This window comes from Peromyscus maniculatus, chromosome 5 (assembly GCF_049852395.1).
Source record: "Peromyscus maniculatus bairdii isolate BWxNUB_F1_BW_parent chromosome 5, HU_Pman_BW_mat_3.1, whole genome shotgun sequence".
Taxonomy (NCBI): domain Eukaryota; kingdom Metazoa; phylum Chordata; class Mammalia; order Rodentia; family Cricetidae; genus Peromyscus; species Peromyscus maniculatus.
The window spans coordinates 42,933,576-42,952,285 of record NC_134856.1 but is presented as its reverse complement, the minus strand read 5'-3'; the positions used below and the strand labels follow the sequence as shown (position 1 = coordinate 42,952,285).

At 43.5% G+C, this 18,710-nt stretch overlaps 1 protein-coding gene across 1 annotated transcript in view; it reads right to left on the bottom strand.

Moving 5' to 3' along the window:
• Nucleotides 1-1,101: 1,101 nt before the first annotated feature.
• Phlpp2 (PH domain and leucine rich repeat protein phosphatase 2) overlaps nucleotides 1,102-18,710 on the bottom strand; it is a 73,153-nt gene continuing 55,544 nt past the window's right edge. The window contains exons 13-19 of the mRNA XM_006974116.4: nucleotides 17,633-17,833; nucleotides 13,075-13,237; nucleotides 12,122-12,252; nucleotides 11,476-11,586; nucleotides 10,549-10,743; nucleotides 7,974-8,205; nucleotides 1,102-5,882 (exon numbers count right to left, since the gene is read on the bottom strand). Coding sequence (XP_006974178.1) covers nucleotides 4,728-5,882; nucleotides 7,974-8,205; nucleotides 10,549-10,743; nucleotides 11,476-11,586; nucleotides 12,122-12,252; nucleotides 13,075-13,237; nucleotides 17,633-17,833 — 2,188 coding nt within the window. The 3' untranslated portion in view covers nucleotides 1,102-4,727. The remainder of the gene's footprint in view (nucleotides 5,883-7,973; nucleotides 8,206-10,548; nucleotides 10,744-11,475; nucleotides 11,587-12,121; nucleotides 12,253-13,074; nucleotides 13,238-17,632; nucleotides 17,834-18,710) is intronic.

Sequence of the window (18,710 nt, the reverse complement as noted above, 5' to 3'; positions counted from 1 at the left end):
AGCTTTAGGGAAGTGTCTCAGAGCGTAGACTGACCCTAAACTCATTATGTAGCCATAGCTGGCTTTGAACTCCTGAGCCCCCTGCCTCCAGCTCCCAAGTGCTGGAGTTACAGACCTGTGCCACTATGCCTAGGAGGCATTTCTTTAAACATAAACCAAAGAAGAATCTTCAGTGAATGTCTTTGTTGCTATTTCAGCAAAGAGGCGCAAAGGATTGTGTGTGGTCTCCAGGGTCCACTCTGACTGAAGCCTTGGTCTCCAGGATGGCTGTTGTTTGGGGGAGGTGGGTTCTATTGGGAGGTTCTTAGGTCACTGGGAGCATGATGTGGCAAATGGTTCTCATGGGATTCCTGGGCAGTTCCTGGTCCCTACTTACTGTGATGTGAGCAGTCCAGAATTGACCTGATGGTGTACCCCTGAACCTTCAAAACTGAGCTAGAAAATAAGGTCAATCTGGCTTAATACACCCCTCGCTGATTACTAGGGTTGATTAGGTTTGTCTGGCTAAGAGGTGTCCCGTTCTCTCCCCACTATTCCATGCATCTCTCTGAAAACCAATCTGCTAGACCTCTAAGTAACCTCAAAACTGTGAACTAAACAAACATCTTTCTCTTCATAAATTGCCTATGTCAGCTATTTTGTTACAGTGACACACAGCTAACAGAAAAACTACACTATTTTCATATGGGGAGAGAGAACATTCTTGTTGGAGCACACAGCCACTGGTAGGTTTTCCCTGTTCCAGGGCATGGCCCCACACTCGTGAGCTTATAGGCAGTACTAACTGGACTTAGTAGGAAGTTATAAAACAAAATGAAGTTGAGGGGGGGGGTGTTGGAGGAAGTTAGAGGGAGAAAATGGGGGACAGACATGATTATATTTCATTGTATACCTGTATGAAGTACTCAACAATAAAACACTTTATTCATTGTCTTAATTCACAGTTTATAGTGCCATCAAATGGGTTTTGCATTTTGTTCTTCTTTTTCCCTTAAAGAAAAATTAGAAATGATCCTAAACATATTTTTATAAAGAACCTAATTCTGCATACAATTATAGTTCTCCATAAACTATTTATAAATCAAAGGCATGGAAAAGATATTCCATTTTATTTTATTTATTGTTATTATTTTTTACAAACAATAGATTTGCTGCAACATGCTCTGGCTCATATTATTGAATTAAAAAATTTAACACATTTCAAAAATATCAAAAATACACTATAATGAGTCTTAGGACTACAATACGACAATGATTGCACAAAAACCAAAGATATGAATGAGCCCACTGTTTGGATGGGGTCCACTGGCAACAGTGGGAGAGAACCCTACAGCATCTGGGAGAGGGGCATGAGATTTAGATACAAGGAGCAAATGCTGATTGGCTGATCACCAAATGACGATTACAGAGCAGATGTACGTAGCTGCTTCTCTCAGTCTAGAGAGTGCTTGCCCAACCACAGGGCAAAGTCACTACCCGGAGAGAAAGATTAACCTGCCTTGGGGAGTCTGAAAGGCTCCACCCAGAGGGAAGTAAAAAGTGACACAAGACAGTTCTACAGTGATGCTGCAGACATCACCAGATGGCTTGGAGACGGATTCTTTAGTAATTGGTACATTTATCGGTAACAGCCAAGTGCTCCCTTGGAGGTCTCTTCATGAATAATTATTGAATAGATAGAGAAGGTGAGCCTGTGGTTTCCAAGTACCTGCTTTTGCTGAAGGTCTACACAGAAAGAAGAGCACTGTTGGATATTCAGAGGATCAGCCCAATCCGAATGCCTGGAAAACAGCGCTCATCACACACACTGTAATAGCACCCAGAGATTACCAGCTGCTCAGACGGCTCTTCTGTACACCAGGGAAATGAGTTCACTGATTATTGCACGTGTATGCTCCACAGTAGTGTAATCAAGCCTTGCTTGTGTCAGGAGTGGTCTGCTCAATGACTGGACTCCAGAGAGGCATCAGAACTTTATTTCCTATCAACACTGGTATTTCCAGTTGTCTGTCCACTGGGTTAAAACAATACCTTGGCTGGAGGGCACAGACATTCTTTTTTTGCCAGTGAGCCTCCTGAACTGCACCTACAGCCCGATGTGTTCTTCCTTCAGAAACCCTGTTTGTGTGGTTTTGTTGAGGAAGGGACTTATGCATACCAGACTGGATTTGAATTCTCTCTGTAGCCAAGGATAACCCTGAATTCCTGACCCTCCTGCTTCCACCTCCCAAGTGAGGATTTGCAATTGCATACAACTATCCCATCACACCCAGTGTCAGAAATTCTCTTAAATTAATGGGAGATGCAGGCAGAGACTCAAGAATCAGAGAGCGGGCTCTCTATGTAAGAGGTAACCGATACTCTGGTCACCTGGAGAACACACACTGGGTAAAGGGAAGGGATCATACTCACCTGACAGCCTATCCAGATAACAACATCAGCCAATCACCTCATGGCCACAGGAGGTGTGTATTATGTTTTGGGGAATGGGCTATGGCCTTTTAACCCTCTGTTTTTAATACAGAGTAATGACAGGACATGGAAGAAAGGCAATTACAAACACAGAACCATCGGTTTTGATTCGGTCTACACTGAGGTCTCTCAACACAACCTAAGGAATCCCAAAACTCCACCACAAAGGACACTGGAACTGCAGAATTCCACTAACCCAAAAGCAAGGATGTTTCCTTCTGTCCAGGTCATTTCAGGACTGAGTTTTGAGGTGACATTAGTGAATGGGGTGGTAAACAAACAGAAGACAGGCAAAGAGATCACACATGAAGACACTCTTTCTAACACTATGCTACTAAGTGCTATTTTTTCAAATAACTGATTTCTCGACACCACCATTCTACAGCTCAAAGGGTCTGCGGGGGAGGCTGCCTTACATCATCCACACCTTGTGTTTTTCCTTCATTCTCATTTTCTTTCTTTTTTTCATTTTCCCTATATAAAAATAAGGTGGCAACACAGTTTCACGTCTCTCTAACACACCTAAACTCTGTATAAGCTACTGTGTCCCCACCCCAAATCAAAGACCTGAGTTCTAACCTTTTCCAGGAACTGACAGTAGTTTACAGAAGGAAGGGAAGCGTTCCTGAAGACTTGGGGGCTCAAGTTCAAATTTTGGAGGGCTAAACGTTAGGTAGCCACTGGAGTGATATAGCACCACCCCGCCCCCTGCAATGTAACCCACTGATGTGCACATGAGCACAGGGCCTCTGAAGACAGAATTATCTGTGAAAGAGCATCTGTTATTTAGTATTGCTTTGACCAAAAACTCCCTCTCCAAACACAAAGAAAAAATACATGCTTTCAATCTTATATTTAACATTTTGTGTCTGATAAAGCAAATTAAAATTTGTTCCAATCTATTTTTTTAGTTGTGCAATATTCTAAAACTTCACAGCACATTTTCCACTGAGTAAAATCAAGCAATCCCAAAATTTGTATCAATAAATAGAAATTAGTTTCCTAAGTAAACCTACTGGAAAAAGCAACAGAAAAACACAAGAAGCTGTAATTTGCTATGGTTATGTGGAATATGGAAAAAAAAAATTACCGGTTTTCTGTACGCTTAGCAATTTTTCAGTTGAATAGTCTTTCTTACCCTGGTGTTGAGCCCAGCACTCTGAGCCAGGTCAGCAAATCAGCAGTATTCAGAAGGGCACAGTGTCAAACACTACGGGGTGAGTGTTCTAGAAAGACATCCTGCTCTGGAGAGAGGAGCAAGTCTAACCCATGAACTCTGCCTGCGTATGTTCCTCATTGGTTTCCTGTTGCAGGCTCACTTGCTGTAACTCAAGGTGTCAGCCTACCTGTTCACAGCTGTCTGCCAACTCTCCCATTCAGGGAAAGAGGCCAATCCACAAGTAGCTGCCTTGTGATCCTAGTTCCTAGCAGGGGTCAGCTTATCCAGGGCCCAGTCTCTTTTTGACCTGGAGGAAGGAGTCTTAGTTCTCACTCCTTCCCCATCTTCCTCCACAGAATAAAATCTTCCCACCCCAAGTTTCTCAGGAGTTTTCATAGCCTGACATTCAACAGATCAATTTCTACAACCCTTCCAAGTACCCTCAAAGGAGGCTCCACTCCTCAGTTACCTCTGGACAAAGGAGCTGGGCTGCCTCTACGAAGACTGGCTCGAGTGCAGATTCAAACAAAGATTCACAGTCGATGCAAAGTGCTCGTTACATAACATTACAGACATAAATTACCTGCTTGATTGGTTCTGAATCTCCAATAGACATCATTTTGATAGGCTGTATTCTCGTAGAGAATAAAAAGCCATGTGACTAGTCACATCACACCCCACTAGTTAGCTGAGACATAAGGTGATCTCTCTGTCACAGAGATCCATCAGCAGCAATTAGTAAAGGGGATCAACTTCAGTTACTTCCTCCACAGAAACAGTCCCTTTCCTGCCCAGGCAGGCAAGTTCTCAAATGATCCTAGGAGAGAAAGGGTTAATGGCAGGTGGCAGGACTGACACAGAATAGCATCTGCTGTCTCCCAGCAACGCTGGGAGTCCAGTGAAGGTTCACTGTGCAGCTTAACACTGATGGCGGTACTAGCTCATCCAGAACCAGACCCTGATAGTGCTCAACTTTTTGGCTCCAAATTCTATTCCACACATCTATGGTTTGAAACACTGAGGCAAAGCATCTCCTGAAGGTCCCTTCCCCAATACTACATAGCCCTCCCTTCTGCTGTGCCCCCTTGGGGCAGAATCACAGCGCTGTATCAAACTCCTCCAGGGGCTCGGTCCGCTCCTCTTCACTGGGCTCGGGCTCAGGCCTGTTCTCCTGGTGCTGTTTCATCTGCTCCTTTACTTCTTCTTCCAGGTCACGGGGGACAACAAACTGATCCTCTGGTTCCAGCTGAGTGGGGGCAGCAAAATAGCCAGTCTTCCTTCTGGGTGCTTCTGTGGCCACCTCAATGAGGTTCAGGCTGTCTTCTAGGGGCACGATGGAGCCATTGGAGAGTTTCTTCCCGTACAGACAGGAAGTGGAGGGAGACTTCTGGAGCTCCGTCTTGTCTTTGTTCACTGGCAGAAGTATACCACTATTCACACTGTTCTGTCTTCGGATCCCAAAAGCCAACCCTCTAGCATGTTCCTCTGGACACGGGGTGGCAGAATTCTTTGGGAGAGTAGGGGAATTCTCGAGGTCTCTTCCTCGGCAGCAGTGGATGTCTACCTCCACCTCCACCCTGCTACCATTGGTTATGACCCCTTCCACAGGCTGGTCATCGTCACTGTCCAGTCCGTTGTCAGACTGATTGCTGGAGAAAGTGGCACAAGAAGGCTGGCGCTGGAAAACTCCTGAAGTGGGTACTGGGTGCAGGCTGCAGCGCCTCTCTGGCCTTGGCAGCAGGCTGGCCTCCAGACCCCCAGGATTATGCTCGTCAGAAGCGGTGGAACCCACTTCGCTGCTCACCTCTGAGGTGGACATCTCACTGCTGAACTCTGAGGCAATCCCACTACTAGAGGAGGGAGTGGTTGGCTTGGGGGCGTCCTTGATGGCGGCAGTTGAAGCAAATCCCACAGGGCCTGGAAGGGTGAGCCCGGTCATTTCACAGGTGCAGCCTTCCTCACCAATGTTCAAATAAACCACCATGGCCCCCACGTTGTCCTGACAGCCGTAGCTCTGCGCTAGCGTGCACAGCTTCTTAGCAGCAGCCAGTGGGTCTTGTACGTGACGCACTGCGTTGATAGCTTCTAAATATGACAAGTGTTCCCACAGTGCTTTGTTCCCCAAAATCAGCAATTCATCTTGAATGGTAAGTGGAGTGGAAGATATATGGGGCTTGGGGAGGATCCACGGGTAGAGGTATGTACATCCTAGCATCCGGGTACAGCAGGTTACCCCATTCACCTTGTTATCCTAGAGGTGAGAAAAACAAATTCTGAGAAAAAAGCAATAGTGATATTGGGTCTTTTTCTAAATCACAATGTTTAGGGAGAGAATGGGGCCTGGCATGGGCTTTTGAAACCTCAAAGCCAGCCCCCTCCGTCTCCCCACCCCAACAATGACACTACTACCTCCAGCAAGGCCACACTTACTCCAATAAGGCCACACCTCCTAATCCTTCTCAAATACTGCCACTCCCAGATGACTAAGCATTCAAATATATGAACCTATGGGGCCATTCTTATTTAAACCATCACAGGAATGTACAGTAGAACCAAATTTATATATTCTTTGTTCTAGGAGCAGTACAAGTGGACTCATAAAATAAATGTATAAAAGTTTAAAACAAAATACCGTACCATTATTATACCAAGGAGTTGAGAGGATTAAAGTTAAATCCAATTAAAATTAAGTGACTAATAGGCAGTACTACCTCAAAAGATGCTTGTTCTAACATGAAGGCCAGGCCTCAGAATACCCTTAAATAGAGAGATGTGTTTGAGAGACAATAAACAGAAACTATCACCAGTTCTTCTCACTAGTGTCTTTTCGAGGCCCAAACTCAGATGGCATGTTAAAGACGCAGTGGAACTAAGCAGATCTCAAAGGGGTTAGAAACGCTTAGGTGCTAAAGCATTAAACAAGTTCTTAAAACGGAGTCTGAAGCCGGGCGGTGGTGGCACATGCCTTTAATCCCAGCACTCGGGAGGCAGAGCCAGGTGGATCTCTGTGAGTTCGAGGCCAGCCTGGGCTACCAAGTGAGTTCCAGAAAAGGCGCAAAGCTACACAGAGAAACCTTGTCTCAAAAACAACAACAACAAAAAAAAACCAAAAACAAAAAAAAGGAGTCTGAATCCCAACCTCTTGTTGAGACTGTGACCAGAATGAATGGCCTCAACAAGTACCTGGGTGAGTCTACACCAAGAGAAAAAGAATTGCCCTGGCTGCAGATAGGAATGGTCATAGACTGGACACTTTCATATTGATACTCTTCATGAAAAACAAACACAATCTCGAACATCATCAAGATGTTAATTTCGCCGGGCGTTGGTGGCGCACGCCTTTAATCCCAGCACTTGGGAGGCAGAGGCAGGTGGATCTCTGTGAGTTCGAGGCCAGCCTGGGCTACCAAGTGAGCTCCAGGAAAGGCGCAAAGCTACACAGAGAAACCCTGTCTCGAAAAACCAAAAAAAAAAAAAAAAAAAAAAAAAAAAAAAAAAAAAGATGTTAATTTCATAGCTGCAGTTATCCTCTGAGTGAAGCAAAGACTATGAGTTTACACTTACAAGACTTTGTCACAAATGCTAAACTTTATTTTCTTCATATAAAATAGAAATAAAAGTACTTCCTTCATGAGGGTTAAAATTTTGAAGACACTTGGAAAATAACATCTATGATTACAATAAACATAAAAATATTTCACAATTGTCTAGAACCTAAAAAATCTAAATTGTATTGTCTATTTTTAATAGACAATAAAGCAAAGGTTATGCTGATCTCTAGGAAAAGAAAGACTACAAACTGTCTGCTTGACCCTTCCTCATGACAACAGAGTGAGTGAACTGTGTAGAAGCACGGGAACAATACTGAGCACCTCAGCAGCTTTTCCTGCTGAGAAGAACAAAGCCTGGTGAGCTGGGGCCTGGCTGAGGTGACCACGGCCTTCACATTACCTGCCAGCCATTCACTCGGTCACCAACTTCAACTTCTCACTCTTGCTTCTCGCTAGTCACTAACTGCTCAGTGGATTTTGTTTTATTTTATTCTCAGACATGGTCTCACTGTGTAGTCACTGCTGTCCAGAACTCCCTATGGGAGTCCAAGGCTGGCCTTGAACTCAGATTCACCTCTCTCCCTCCCTCCCCAGGGCTGGGATCCAACGCACCACACCCGTCTACAGAGTTTCCTTTAATACTGTTACTGAAGCCATATGAAGAGAAGCTTTATCGGGGAAGAACACGATTTACCAGTCACGAGAAGAAGAAAATGGACTCTCTCTGCCTCTATTCAAACAGCTTTCACTGATCTGAGGAGGAGACCTGACTGGAAGGGAGCAAGATGTACCTCTGTTATGATGGCTTTCTGATCCTTCACCCTCTGCGCCTCCTCTGGGTCCTGCTCCAGGCTAAAGATTTTAGAAAGTGATACTGGCTTCCCACCTCGGCACAGGACTGCTTGGCATGTGCCAACATTGGCTACAGTCAGGCTAAAACTACTTGTTGGATCGGCAGTGTCGGGTCGAATGTAGCACAGGAGAGCAGAGGAACCCAGCTTCTGGCCAGCCATTCCTAATTTCCTGTGTAGAAAGAAAAGAGACAAAGACATGGCATCTAGTTTTAGAGGAAGCAGTAGTCTTTTACACCCATAGCAAACCCTCACCCTCATCTACCCAGGGCAGACTCTTGCTAGCGGTGGTGGTGGTAGTGGTAGTAAAGAACCTACCTGGTCTAAGTCGGGTGGCATTGGCACACGCCTTTAATCCCAGCACTCAGGAAAACAGAGGCAGGCAGATCTCTGTGAGTTCAAGGTCAGCCTGGTCTACAGAGGGAGATCCAGGACAGGCACCAAAGCTACACAGAGAAACTGTCTCAAAAAAACAAAACAAACAAACAAAAAAAGATCCTAGTCTAGCACTCTCAGCTGACAAAGACTTCAAAGGGGGTTTTATAGGGACACAAGTGGGGGCATCTTTCTCCACTGTTTCTATGTCTGATCGGAGACTTCCCCATTCAGGAGCTTTCAGACTTCAGCACATGAGCTGCACATGGAGGGCCTGATCACTGTCAGAGCAGAATGCTGGGCCTTGACCCCAACCTTAGAGCTTCTGATTTGGGGCAAGAGGCTGGCTGTACATGTCTAACAAGTTTCTAGTAAGAATGCTGAGAATGCTCTCCTGGAAAAACACTTTGAGAAGCACATGGACAGTAAGTTCCTTGAGAGAGGCCATGACTCGCCTTGCGTTTCCTCCACACACATGATGTCCATGGGTCTGCACCCTGGAGGCAAGGCTAATCCACAGCAGACCCCACCAGAAGGATCTAATTTCAAACTTCTTTTTCATATTTGTTGACTGTAGAATCCCAGCAAGTTCTTTCTCTAAGAAATCAAATTGATAAAATCCCTACCTATTTGGCTTGTTTTGAAAGGTAAGGATGAAAACCATGTGGCACAGTACTTGGTCCTTGGCAGGTTCAAACTTCAGAATTCCCTTTTCCAAACTTCTGTCAAGTCTCTAGCCAGTACTACTGAAAAACTGACTCTTGTTCCAACACCCTGCTTTTCACCGTGGCGAGAGATACACCCAGTCCCAGCTCCAGGCTGCTCTGGTCTTGACCTTTCAGCTTTCTACTCTTAGCACTCTGCTCCTTTAGGCCACCTACCTGAAGTGCAAGGCGCGCTGAGCTACTAAAAGATTCTCGGGAGTTGGGAAGTAAGGATTTTGGCTCAGGTGTAAATGAGAAAGAGGAGTTAGATAAATCCCAACAATAAATATTCTAACACATAAACCTAACAAGTGCCTGTTGGCCTTCTGTAGGTCATCAACTAACTCTGGAGAATCTTAGGAAAGCACACGACCTTCTTCCCCTAAATGTCCATACACATTCAGGCATATAACCCCTAGCTTACATGTGCTGGCCTTCCCAGGTCCTTAGCAACAGTTGGGCAGAGGACTCCACAGATTCTTTTTTTTCCCATTTCTATTTATTTATTTATTTTTCTATTTTAGCTTGATATAGTATAAATTCTTATCCTAATAGTGATAGTGAAATGTTTCACTGAGGCTTGCCCAGTGATTGAGTAAAACCAAAACTTATTATAAGCCACAGTCACCCTAGGGTCCCCCCTGTTATGTAGCCTCCCTGGTTCTGTGGGTTGCAGTCTGATTGTTCTTTGCTTTATATCTAGAATCCACTTATGAGTGAGAACATACCATGTTTGTCCTTCTGGGTTTGGGTTACCTCACTCAGGATGATATTTTCTAGTTCCATCCATTTGCCTGCAAATTTCATGCTGTCATTGTTTTTCTCTGCTGAGTAGTACTCCATTGTGTGTATGTACCACATTTTCTTTACCCATTTTTCAGTTGACGGGCATCTAGGTTGTTTCCAGGTTCTGGCTATTATGAATAATGCTGCTATGAACATAGTTGAGCATGTATCTTTGTGGTATGATTGAGCATTCCTTGGGTATATGCCCAAGAGTGGTATGGCTGGGTCTTGAGGTAGATCGATTCCCAATTTTCTGAGAAACCACCATACTGATACATACAGTGTTTATACAAGTTTGCATTCCCACCAACAGTGGAGGAGTATTCCCTTTGCTCCGCATCTTCTCCAACACAGACTGTCATTAGTGTTTTTGATCATAGCCATTCTGACAGGTGTAAGGTGGTATCTCAGAGTTGTTTCTCTGATGATTAAGGATGTTGAGCATTTCTTTAAATGTCTTTCAGCCATTTGACCCCACAGATTCTTTAAAGAGGCAATGACTACCACACTGCTGATACCAAAAGAATGTTGGTGTAGGAAGGTACAACATCTCTCTGTGATCCTGCATCTATAAGCAATGACCTTCAGCTTCTGAGATTTACTTTCTATAAGGAAAGTGGAGTTAGGGATTAGTCAACCCACCTGCTTACCTGTGAGATACCAAGAAAGTATTGGCCATGAAAACCGTATCATTTGTTGAGTGCTGAACTTCTTCCAAAAGCACATCTGCCATCGTACACTGCAGCAGACGAGGGAGCTCTTCATTCCGGTCCCCATCAAACATGCCATACACAGCTCCTACCCCCTCTGCAAAGTTATCCATAGCCAGAGCAGACACACAGAGTCTGAAACAAGAAGATGAGGAACAAAATCACTTCTTCAGGGCATGTTCTTTTAAAAAGTATGAACTGAAGACAGAGAATCATTGTGGTAAATCTGTGTCCAGAAGGAGGCTACTAGATAAGACCGTCAGGCAGCAGCTGACAGAGACAGCATCCTAAGAAGAGGGAATTCGGTCATAGTCACATGCTAGCCACAGTGATTGAGAATGCATTTTGTAGCCAGGTGCTGGTGGTGCAAGTCTTTAATCCCAGCACTCTGGGAGGCAGAGGCGGGCGAATCTCTGAGTTCAAGGCCTGCCTGGTCTACAGAGTGAATTCCAGGACAGCCAAGGCCTCACAGAAAAACAAAACAAAACAAAAGAACTAATTTTGTCAGTGCTCTTCAGCCAAAGAGCATCAGGGCACACCTGCCAATGAAGCTGGGCTTATACTCCTTGCCCAAAGGAAGAATGCTCACTATAGAACCCTGGGTACATAGACAGAAGGTGCAGGGGAAGATCCAGTCTCCACAAATCCTCAGACTGAAATTGAGAGATGGCTGTGGCTTGTTCCTTTGTCTCTCTCTGACCTTTCAGCATTTACCCTGGCATCTGGCTCCAGGTTTTTATTAAGGCCAATTACGTTCATGTTACAGAGACAGACAGGACAACATGGTCTAGCTGTGAGCACCAGAGCAGGCCTAAGACGTCACGGACGGCCTGTTCTCTCTCCAGTCTCCAAGGCCAATATACTCACTTATTTCTCTGCCCTGCCATCTCAGCCAGTCCATGGCTCCAGAAGGTTGACGTAACTGCAGAATCTGTGGTTGGCAAAGGCTTCTGGTCAATTTTCAGAGTTGTGATATGGCTGTGGGAGGTGAAGAAGGGAAGATTAGACCATATTCTTGTCTGTATTTTATAAGAACTATCAAAACAATAATGTGTTTTTAGAAAATTATCTTTTGACAGACTAAGACACATTTCCAGAGAGACTGAGTGCAAGTGGGGTGATGAATCTGTGGCTCTGATGTAGGAGAAGAAAAAGTGGTAGGGGAACAGAAGCTGAATATCGTTTCAATAATGCACAAAGGTCTCTTCACTTCACCAAGTGTCTACTTATTGAAAGCAATATAAAGAGATCTTAAAACTATACATATGCATTGTTGCTTAGATGTCCAGATGTGACCAGTGCCACCAGACATATGTATGTCTGCCATGTAAAATAATTCAGTGTGTATCTCAGTAGAAATTAATCAAAGAGAACCACCTAGGAATGTTCTGGCTATTCCACTCTATTCTATCCTTTAATTAACTATCCTTGAATTAGGTGAGATTTCCACAGTCCAGAGATAACCCACTGATGGCTGAGACATAGATTTGATTTCAGATTTTTTTTTTCCTACCTAAACATGTCCAAAGTCTTGTGTTCCAGAACCAGATTTGTATTTCCTGTCAGATCAAGGTCTTGTAAAGTAGCAGGCAGAGCCTCTGGAATTAGTATTTCTGTCAAGTCATTGCAACTCAGGTCTACAAACTGAGAAGGAATACAGAAACCAAAGGAGAATACATTATATTACAATCTCTAATTCTAAACACTCCAACTTTTAGAGCCTTACATGGAAACTTAATTTCTTTCCAGGAACAAATTAAGTATACTCAGATTTTACACTGAGCATACGAAAAGTGAACAATACCCATTCCTTATGTATGAAGAAAAGGGAAGAGTCAGCCATATTCATGGGTAGCACATACTATCTTTGCAAAGCTATCAAAAGCTATCGAGATGTTGTCTGGTCATGTTGTTTAAGTAGTAGTTTTGTCAATATTCTTCAGCCAAAGACCTCTAGGACACACCTGTGGTTAAAGTTGGTTGGTTCTCCTTGCAGCAATAGCAAACGCTCACCATGGAAGACTTGGGGTATGCAGGGAAGAGAGTGTGGGAAGGAACCTAGTATAGAATTGGGGCTTTGGCTTGGCCATTTGAGGGACAGTCTAAGAAAGTAAAGGACTGCTGGGCGGTGGTGGCGTACACCTTTAATCCCAGCACTCAAGAGGCAGAGACAGGTGGATCTTTGTGAGTTCGAGGCCAGCCTGGTCTACAGAGTGAGTTCCAGGACAGGCACCAAAACTACACAGAGAAACCCTGTCTCAAAAAAAAAAAAAAGAAAGAAAGTAGAGGACTGTACCCAATTGTGGCCTCTCAATGGATCTTACTGGTAGAGAAGGGAAATCAGCTCGAGAGAGTCTTGAGAGGGGAAGCAGTCTCATTCACACTCCTTCTTTCTTACAAGAAAGGCAGCTCACTCCCACCCTTGCCGCTCTGCAGGGAGGATGCCAGGCTAGCTCACGCACGTACCTGGATCTGAGGCAGCTGCAGTATCTCTGGGAAAATGCTGATGTTGTTGGCATGTGCGACAAGAGTGTGCAGCCTTTTGCAGTTAGCTATGGTTGTGGGAATGGCTTTAAGCTTGTTCCCACTTAGGTTCAGTTCTTCCAATTGCTCCAATTTATTTAGTTTGCTGAAAAAAAGAAACATCAAAACACCACAGTGAATCAGAAAAGGGCAGCTGCCACGTGGTGCTATTGTACAGCATCCATGCACAGAGTAAAGACAATGTGGTTCACTGCAGAAAACCCTGAGAGAAGGAAGCGACCAGACACCAGCTGAGCCGTGGTCCACCGTCACGAAGGACCAAGCCTGCTAATTGTCAGCATGATCCCCTACTAGCACTCAGTGTTTTACGGTTGGCACAACCCTTGTTTTCCTTAGAGATGTGGGCATGAGCATTTTGTCTGACTTACTGAGTTCCTGAAAAAGTATGGCCTGTTGTTGAGAGAGGGTGCCAGTCCTTGCTGCAGCGCTAACTAGGATGCAAAATCCTGGGTAAGTGATTGCCAGAGGGCCCCGACTGAAGCCGGTGAACTAAGACTCCTTTCGGTTTTAAACGTCTACAGTACCAAGTGGTAGCAACTCCCCACCACTAACCACCAAGTTCTTGTACACACAGCACCCTGCTTGAGACAAGACAACTACTTACACCACCGTGATACTGAGCAAAGCTTTTCACATGTTACATGTTAAGCAAAATATCTTAAGCCTGACATTTCCATTAACAAAGTCCTCTGATTTCTTTGAAAACAATAAATGTGAAGAAAGTTTGGAATATAAATCACCAATAATACTAACAATCTGAATACTATTATAACTTCACTAAACTTTCTACCAGATTTCTCAAAATGGTGTTTTGATTTTTTTTTTTTTCTTAATCAAGTATTTGTGTTTGCCTGCATGTGCATTACATGGGTGCCAGGTGAGAACAGAAGAGGACATCAGGTCTCCTGGAACTGGAGCTGTAGATGGCTGCAGTTATGAGCTGCCATGCAGATGCTGGAAACCAAACCCTGGTCCTCTGCTCTCCATTACTAAGCATCTCTCCCCAGTCCCTCAAATAAGTACTTTATATGAACTTTCCATCTTACTTTTCTAATAGACCACAATTTCTACTGCTAAAGAATTCACACTTTTCAAGTACACCTCCCCACAAGACACACACCTATATACACATAAAAGAAAACTCATACTTTTAATAAGTAAGCTTAGAAAATTATTTTCTTTTGTATTATGATAATGCATTACACTCAAAGAAACTGGAAAATAAAGACAAACAGAACATTTGTGTGTATGTGTGTACAACTTTATGTGCATGTGCAGGTATATGCACACTGTGTATGCACCAACAGAAGCCAGGAGTTGACATGCGGTATCTTTTTGTTTGGGGGTTGTTTGTCTGTTTGAGACAGGGTCTGCACTAAACCTGAAGCTCGCTGATTTGGCTGGGCTAGCTGGCCTGCATGCCCCAGAGATCCTCCTGTCTCCACTCCCCAGGGCTGGGAGTACAGGCCTGTGCTACCACAGCTAGCTTTTGATGTGGGTTCTGGGGATCTGACCTTGGGTCAAGTTTGTACAACAAGCACTTTACCAACTGGATCATCTCACCAACTCCTCTAAAATCTTTTAATCCAACTACTATAAATCATCAATAATGAATACTCTTTGACAAAATGCTGGATTCATGTTAAAAGCATGAAACAATATTTCAAATTTACAAAGAGTCAGGTATGATGACAAATGCCTTAGCACAGTATCATGAGTTTGAGCCCACTTGGACTCCATAGTGACATATGTCCTTTAAACTAAATGTTATATAATTGTTTTATTTTTAAAATTAATTTCAAATATGTATGCTAACCTACATTCTTTTCTTTTCTACTACTCCCAGCCTAGGTTCTTCTGACTTGTGCATATCAACAGAATACCCATATCCTAACCCAGTTGTTTAGTGACTATGCAACTGTGCCTAGATTTTAAAACCAGGGTTGATGGGTCAGTGGATAAAGGCACCTGTTGCCATGCCTGACTACCTGAATTTGATCCCTGGGCCCCACATGGCAGAAAGTACGAACCGACTCCTACAAGATGGCCAGCAGGCCCAGAATGAGGAACTGTGGATGCTCTGGCTTAAATGGGACACACATTATCACCTGCCTATCCCCAAGGCTTGGGGAAATCTTTGCAGGGGAGAGGGCAGAGAGACTGTAGGAGCCAGAGGTAGTGGGAACATCAAGGAAAGGTCTTCCAGACAAAACAGACCCTCTCATAGCAACGATGACACTATGCACAAGACTTGCACAAGCTCACACTAGACAAAACCCAGTGTTAAAGGGGAGGTGGGCAGGAAATCCTACACTAACTGAGGAGCTCCTGGCAGTTGATAGTTACTGGGAGAGAGTCAGTCTGCTTTCATGATGTGACCTATGGTAGGTCACACCAGGGCAGGCCTCACTCCCTAAGACTAGATGGTTATTACAAACTGGACTCGATAGGGACTAAGAAGAAAGAAAGAAACCACAAAGTTGGGTGGGAAAAGATGGGAGAGTGGAAAGAGTAGCCATGGAAGGAGTTGGAGTGTGTATGAATGTGTTCAGGATACATTGTATTGAAAAATAAAAACACCATTAAAGACAGGCATAATACCCTAGACCTTTAATCTCAGTACTTTGGAGGCAGAAGCAAGCGAACCTGTGTGAGCTTAGGCCAGCCTGGTCTGCATAGTGAGTTCCAGAATATCCAGGGCTACATATTTATATATACATATTATTTCTGGAGGACTATGGGGAAAGAAAATGAATGGTAACAAAGTATAATGACACATATTCATGAAGGTGCCATCGTGAAACTCATTACTTTGTATGCTAACCTAAAAAAACTTAACAAAGAAGAAAATATTATTTTTAAATGATTTAGTCATATTTTATGTGCATTGGTGTTTTGTCTGCATGTGTATCTGTATGAAGGTGTCGGATCCCCTGGAACTGGAGTTACAGACAGAGCTGCCAAGTGGGTTCTGGGAACTGAACCCAGGTCCTCTGAAAGAGCAGCCAGTGCTCTTAACCATTGAGCCATCTCTCCAGCCCCAGAAAACATATTTTTAATAACAGAATTTTGGGGCAGGCATGGAAGCAAGGTCTTGCGTATTCCAGGCTAGCTTCCAAATCTGTATGTAACTGAAAACCACCTTGATTTCTGATCCTCTGCCTCCCAAATGCTGGGATTCCAGGTGTGTGCCACCAAATCTGTTTTAGACAGTGCTGAGGGTGGAACTCGAGCCTTATGCATGCGAGGTAAGAACTCTAGAAGCTGAGTTACATCCTCAGGCCCAAGTTTTTTTTGGACCAAAATTATTTTGAAAGATAATTATTAATTATTTCTCCATGGACACTGTTTAAATTTTAACTGGAGAACCAATATCTCTCTCCTCCTCCTCCTCCTCTCTCTCTCTCTCTCTCTCTCTCTCTCTCTCTCTCTCTCTCTCTCTCTCTCTCACTCACTCACTCACTCACTCATGTCTTCTTACAGGTATAGATTGCTAACTACTATTCCTCTCCAGGCCTAACTCCCATTCTTCCAAGCTCTGTGTAGCAACCGGGTATCTTTTTACTTTTATTTTTTAATTTATTTTTATTTATGTGTCTGTGTGGGTGCGTGCCACATGTGTGCAGGTGCCCTCAGAAGCCAGAAGAGGGCATTGGATCCCTTGGAGCTGAAGTTACAGGTATTTGTTGGCCACCCCATATGAGTGCTGGGAATTGAACTTGGGTTTTCTGGAAGAGTAGCATGTACTCTTAACCACTAAGCCATATCTTCATCTTTAAATGGGATCTTTAATATCTTACATTTGTCACATTGCATGGAAACTGCCTAATCCAGAAGTTCTCAGTCTGTGGGTCACGACCTCTTTGCAAACTTCTATCTCCAAAAATATTTACATTATGGTTTATAACAGTAGTAAAATTACAGTTATGAAGTAACAACAAAAATCATTTTATGGTTGGGGGTCACCACAACATGAGGCCCTGTATTAAAAGGTCACAGCATTAGGGAGGTTGAGAACCACTGGCCTAGACACTTGTCTAATTGCCCGACCTGATTGTAGGTTCGAGGACAGAGGCAGTAAGTGACACAGTATGTGGCATATACTAGGCATTTTATATAAGTACATATAATGAATAGTATATTCTATTAGACTACTAGACGACGTATTTTATACTACAGTGCTGGTAAGAAAGAAAGAGATTTTACATTTTATTTCACAACCCTGTACTTTTTTGGATGGAATATTCTCAGAATATTGTTGAATAATTAGAGCTAAAAATTACACGTTTTAACCACAATTTCTTGGGCTATTCATTCTTAATCAGGAACAAATTATTCAGACAAGATTTTCCTACTGAGCTAGTAAAGTCGCACTTGTCACATCTGCACCAGCAAATCAGAAGTGTCATAGTCAGATAGCTATAATGTAATGCAGAATTCATGTTTTACTGTCCAATAATCACACTGTGCACCCATTCACCTTGCAGGAAAAGTCTGTAGCTGGTTATTTGCGAGGTGCAGGATTCGTAGGTGTGGATGCCCGACCAAGACAGGTATGCACTGATCTGTCAGGAGGTTGTTGGTCAGGTACAGCAGCTGCAGCACACTCAGACTCTCCTCTCCAGCACACGCAGAAGGCAAAGACTCCAGACTATTTGCAGATGCATTCAAGTATCTGAGGCTGACAGAACACACACAGAGCATCATTCCCTTTGAGCGTGTTACCTTCTTAAGGAGAAACCATCATGCCCTTGCAACAGGGAATGCTGCTATCAAGCTCCCAAAGTCAAAAATAATTCCCTCCAGGAAATTTCCTCTGCATCTATACAACTCAAAGCCAGGTGTCAAGAAGGAACATAGGCATGGTTACTTTTCTACCATTCTATAATGGCTCCATGCACAACCACCTATTCCCATTGCAAGGACACTATTGAACACCACCTTAATATACATCTGAACTATAAAGATAACCTTCAAAAAATTGTGTCTCTTTGTAACAAATCATTATTTATTTAGCTAATTCCATAATGCTCTGATATCTACATAGATTATATAGAGTAATTATACTTCTGTACATTTATTATGGACACTATAGTGAAAATCTTGATTCTTATCCAATTATTTCCATAGTGTACAGTTCTAGAGACAGAACTTATGGGATCAAAGGATACAGGTTTGTTTTTTTGTTTTGTTTTTTGGTGTTCTTTTTTTTTTTTGAGACAGGGTTTCTCTGTGTAACAGCCCTGGTTGTCTTGGTACTCACTTTGTAGACCAGGCTGGCCTCGAACTCACAGAGATCCACCTGCCTGTGTCTCCCGAGTACTGAGATTAAAGGCATGCACCATCACGCCTGGCTAGGATACAGGGTTTTTTTTATAATGACTTTTAAACATATACTGACTACTTGTGATCCAGAAAAGTTAGATCAAACAGCAATTGTGTGGTTTCTTGGCATTTTGGCTAAGATCAAGTCCAAACTGCACTCACACAAGAATAATGCAATCCATACTTTTATCTTCATTATCACAGCTCAATTTAATCTTTGTCAATCTAACAAG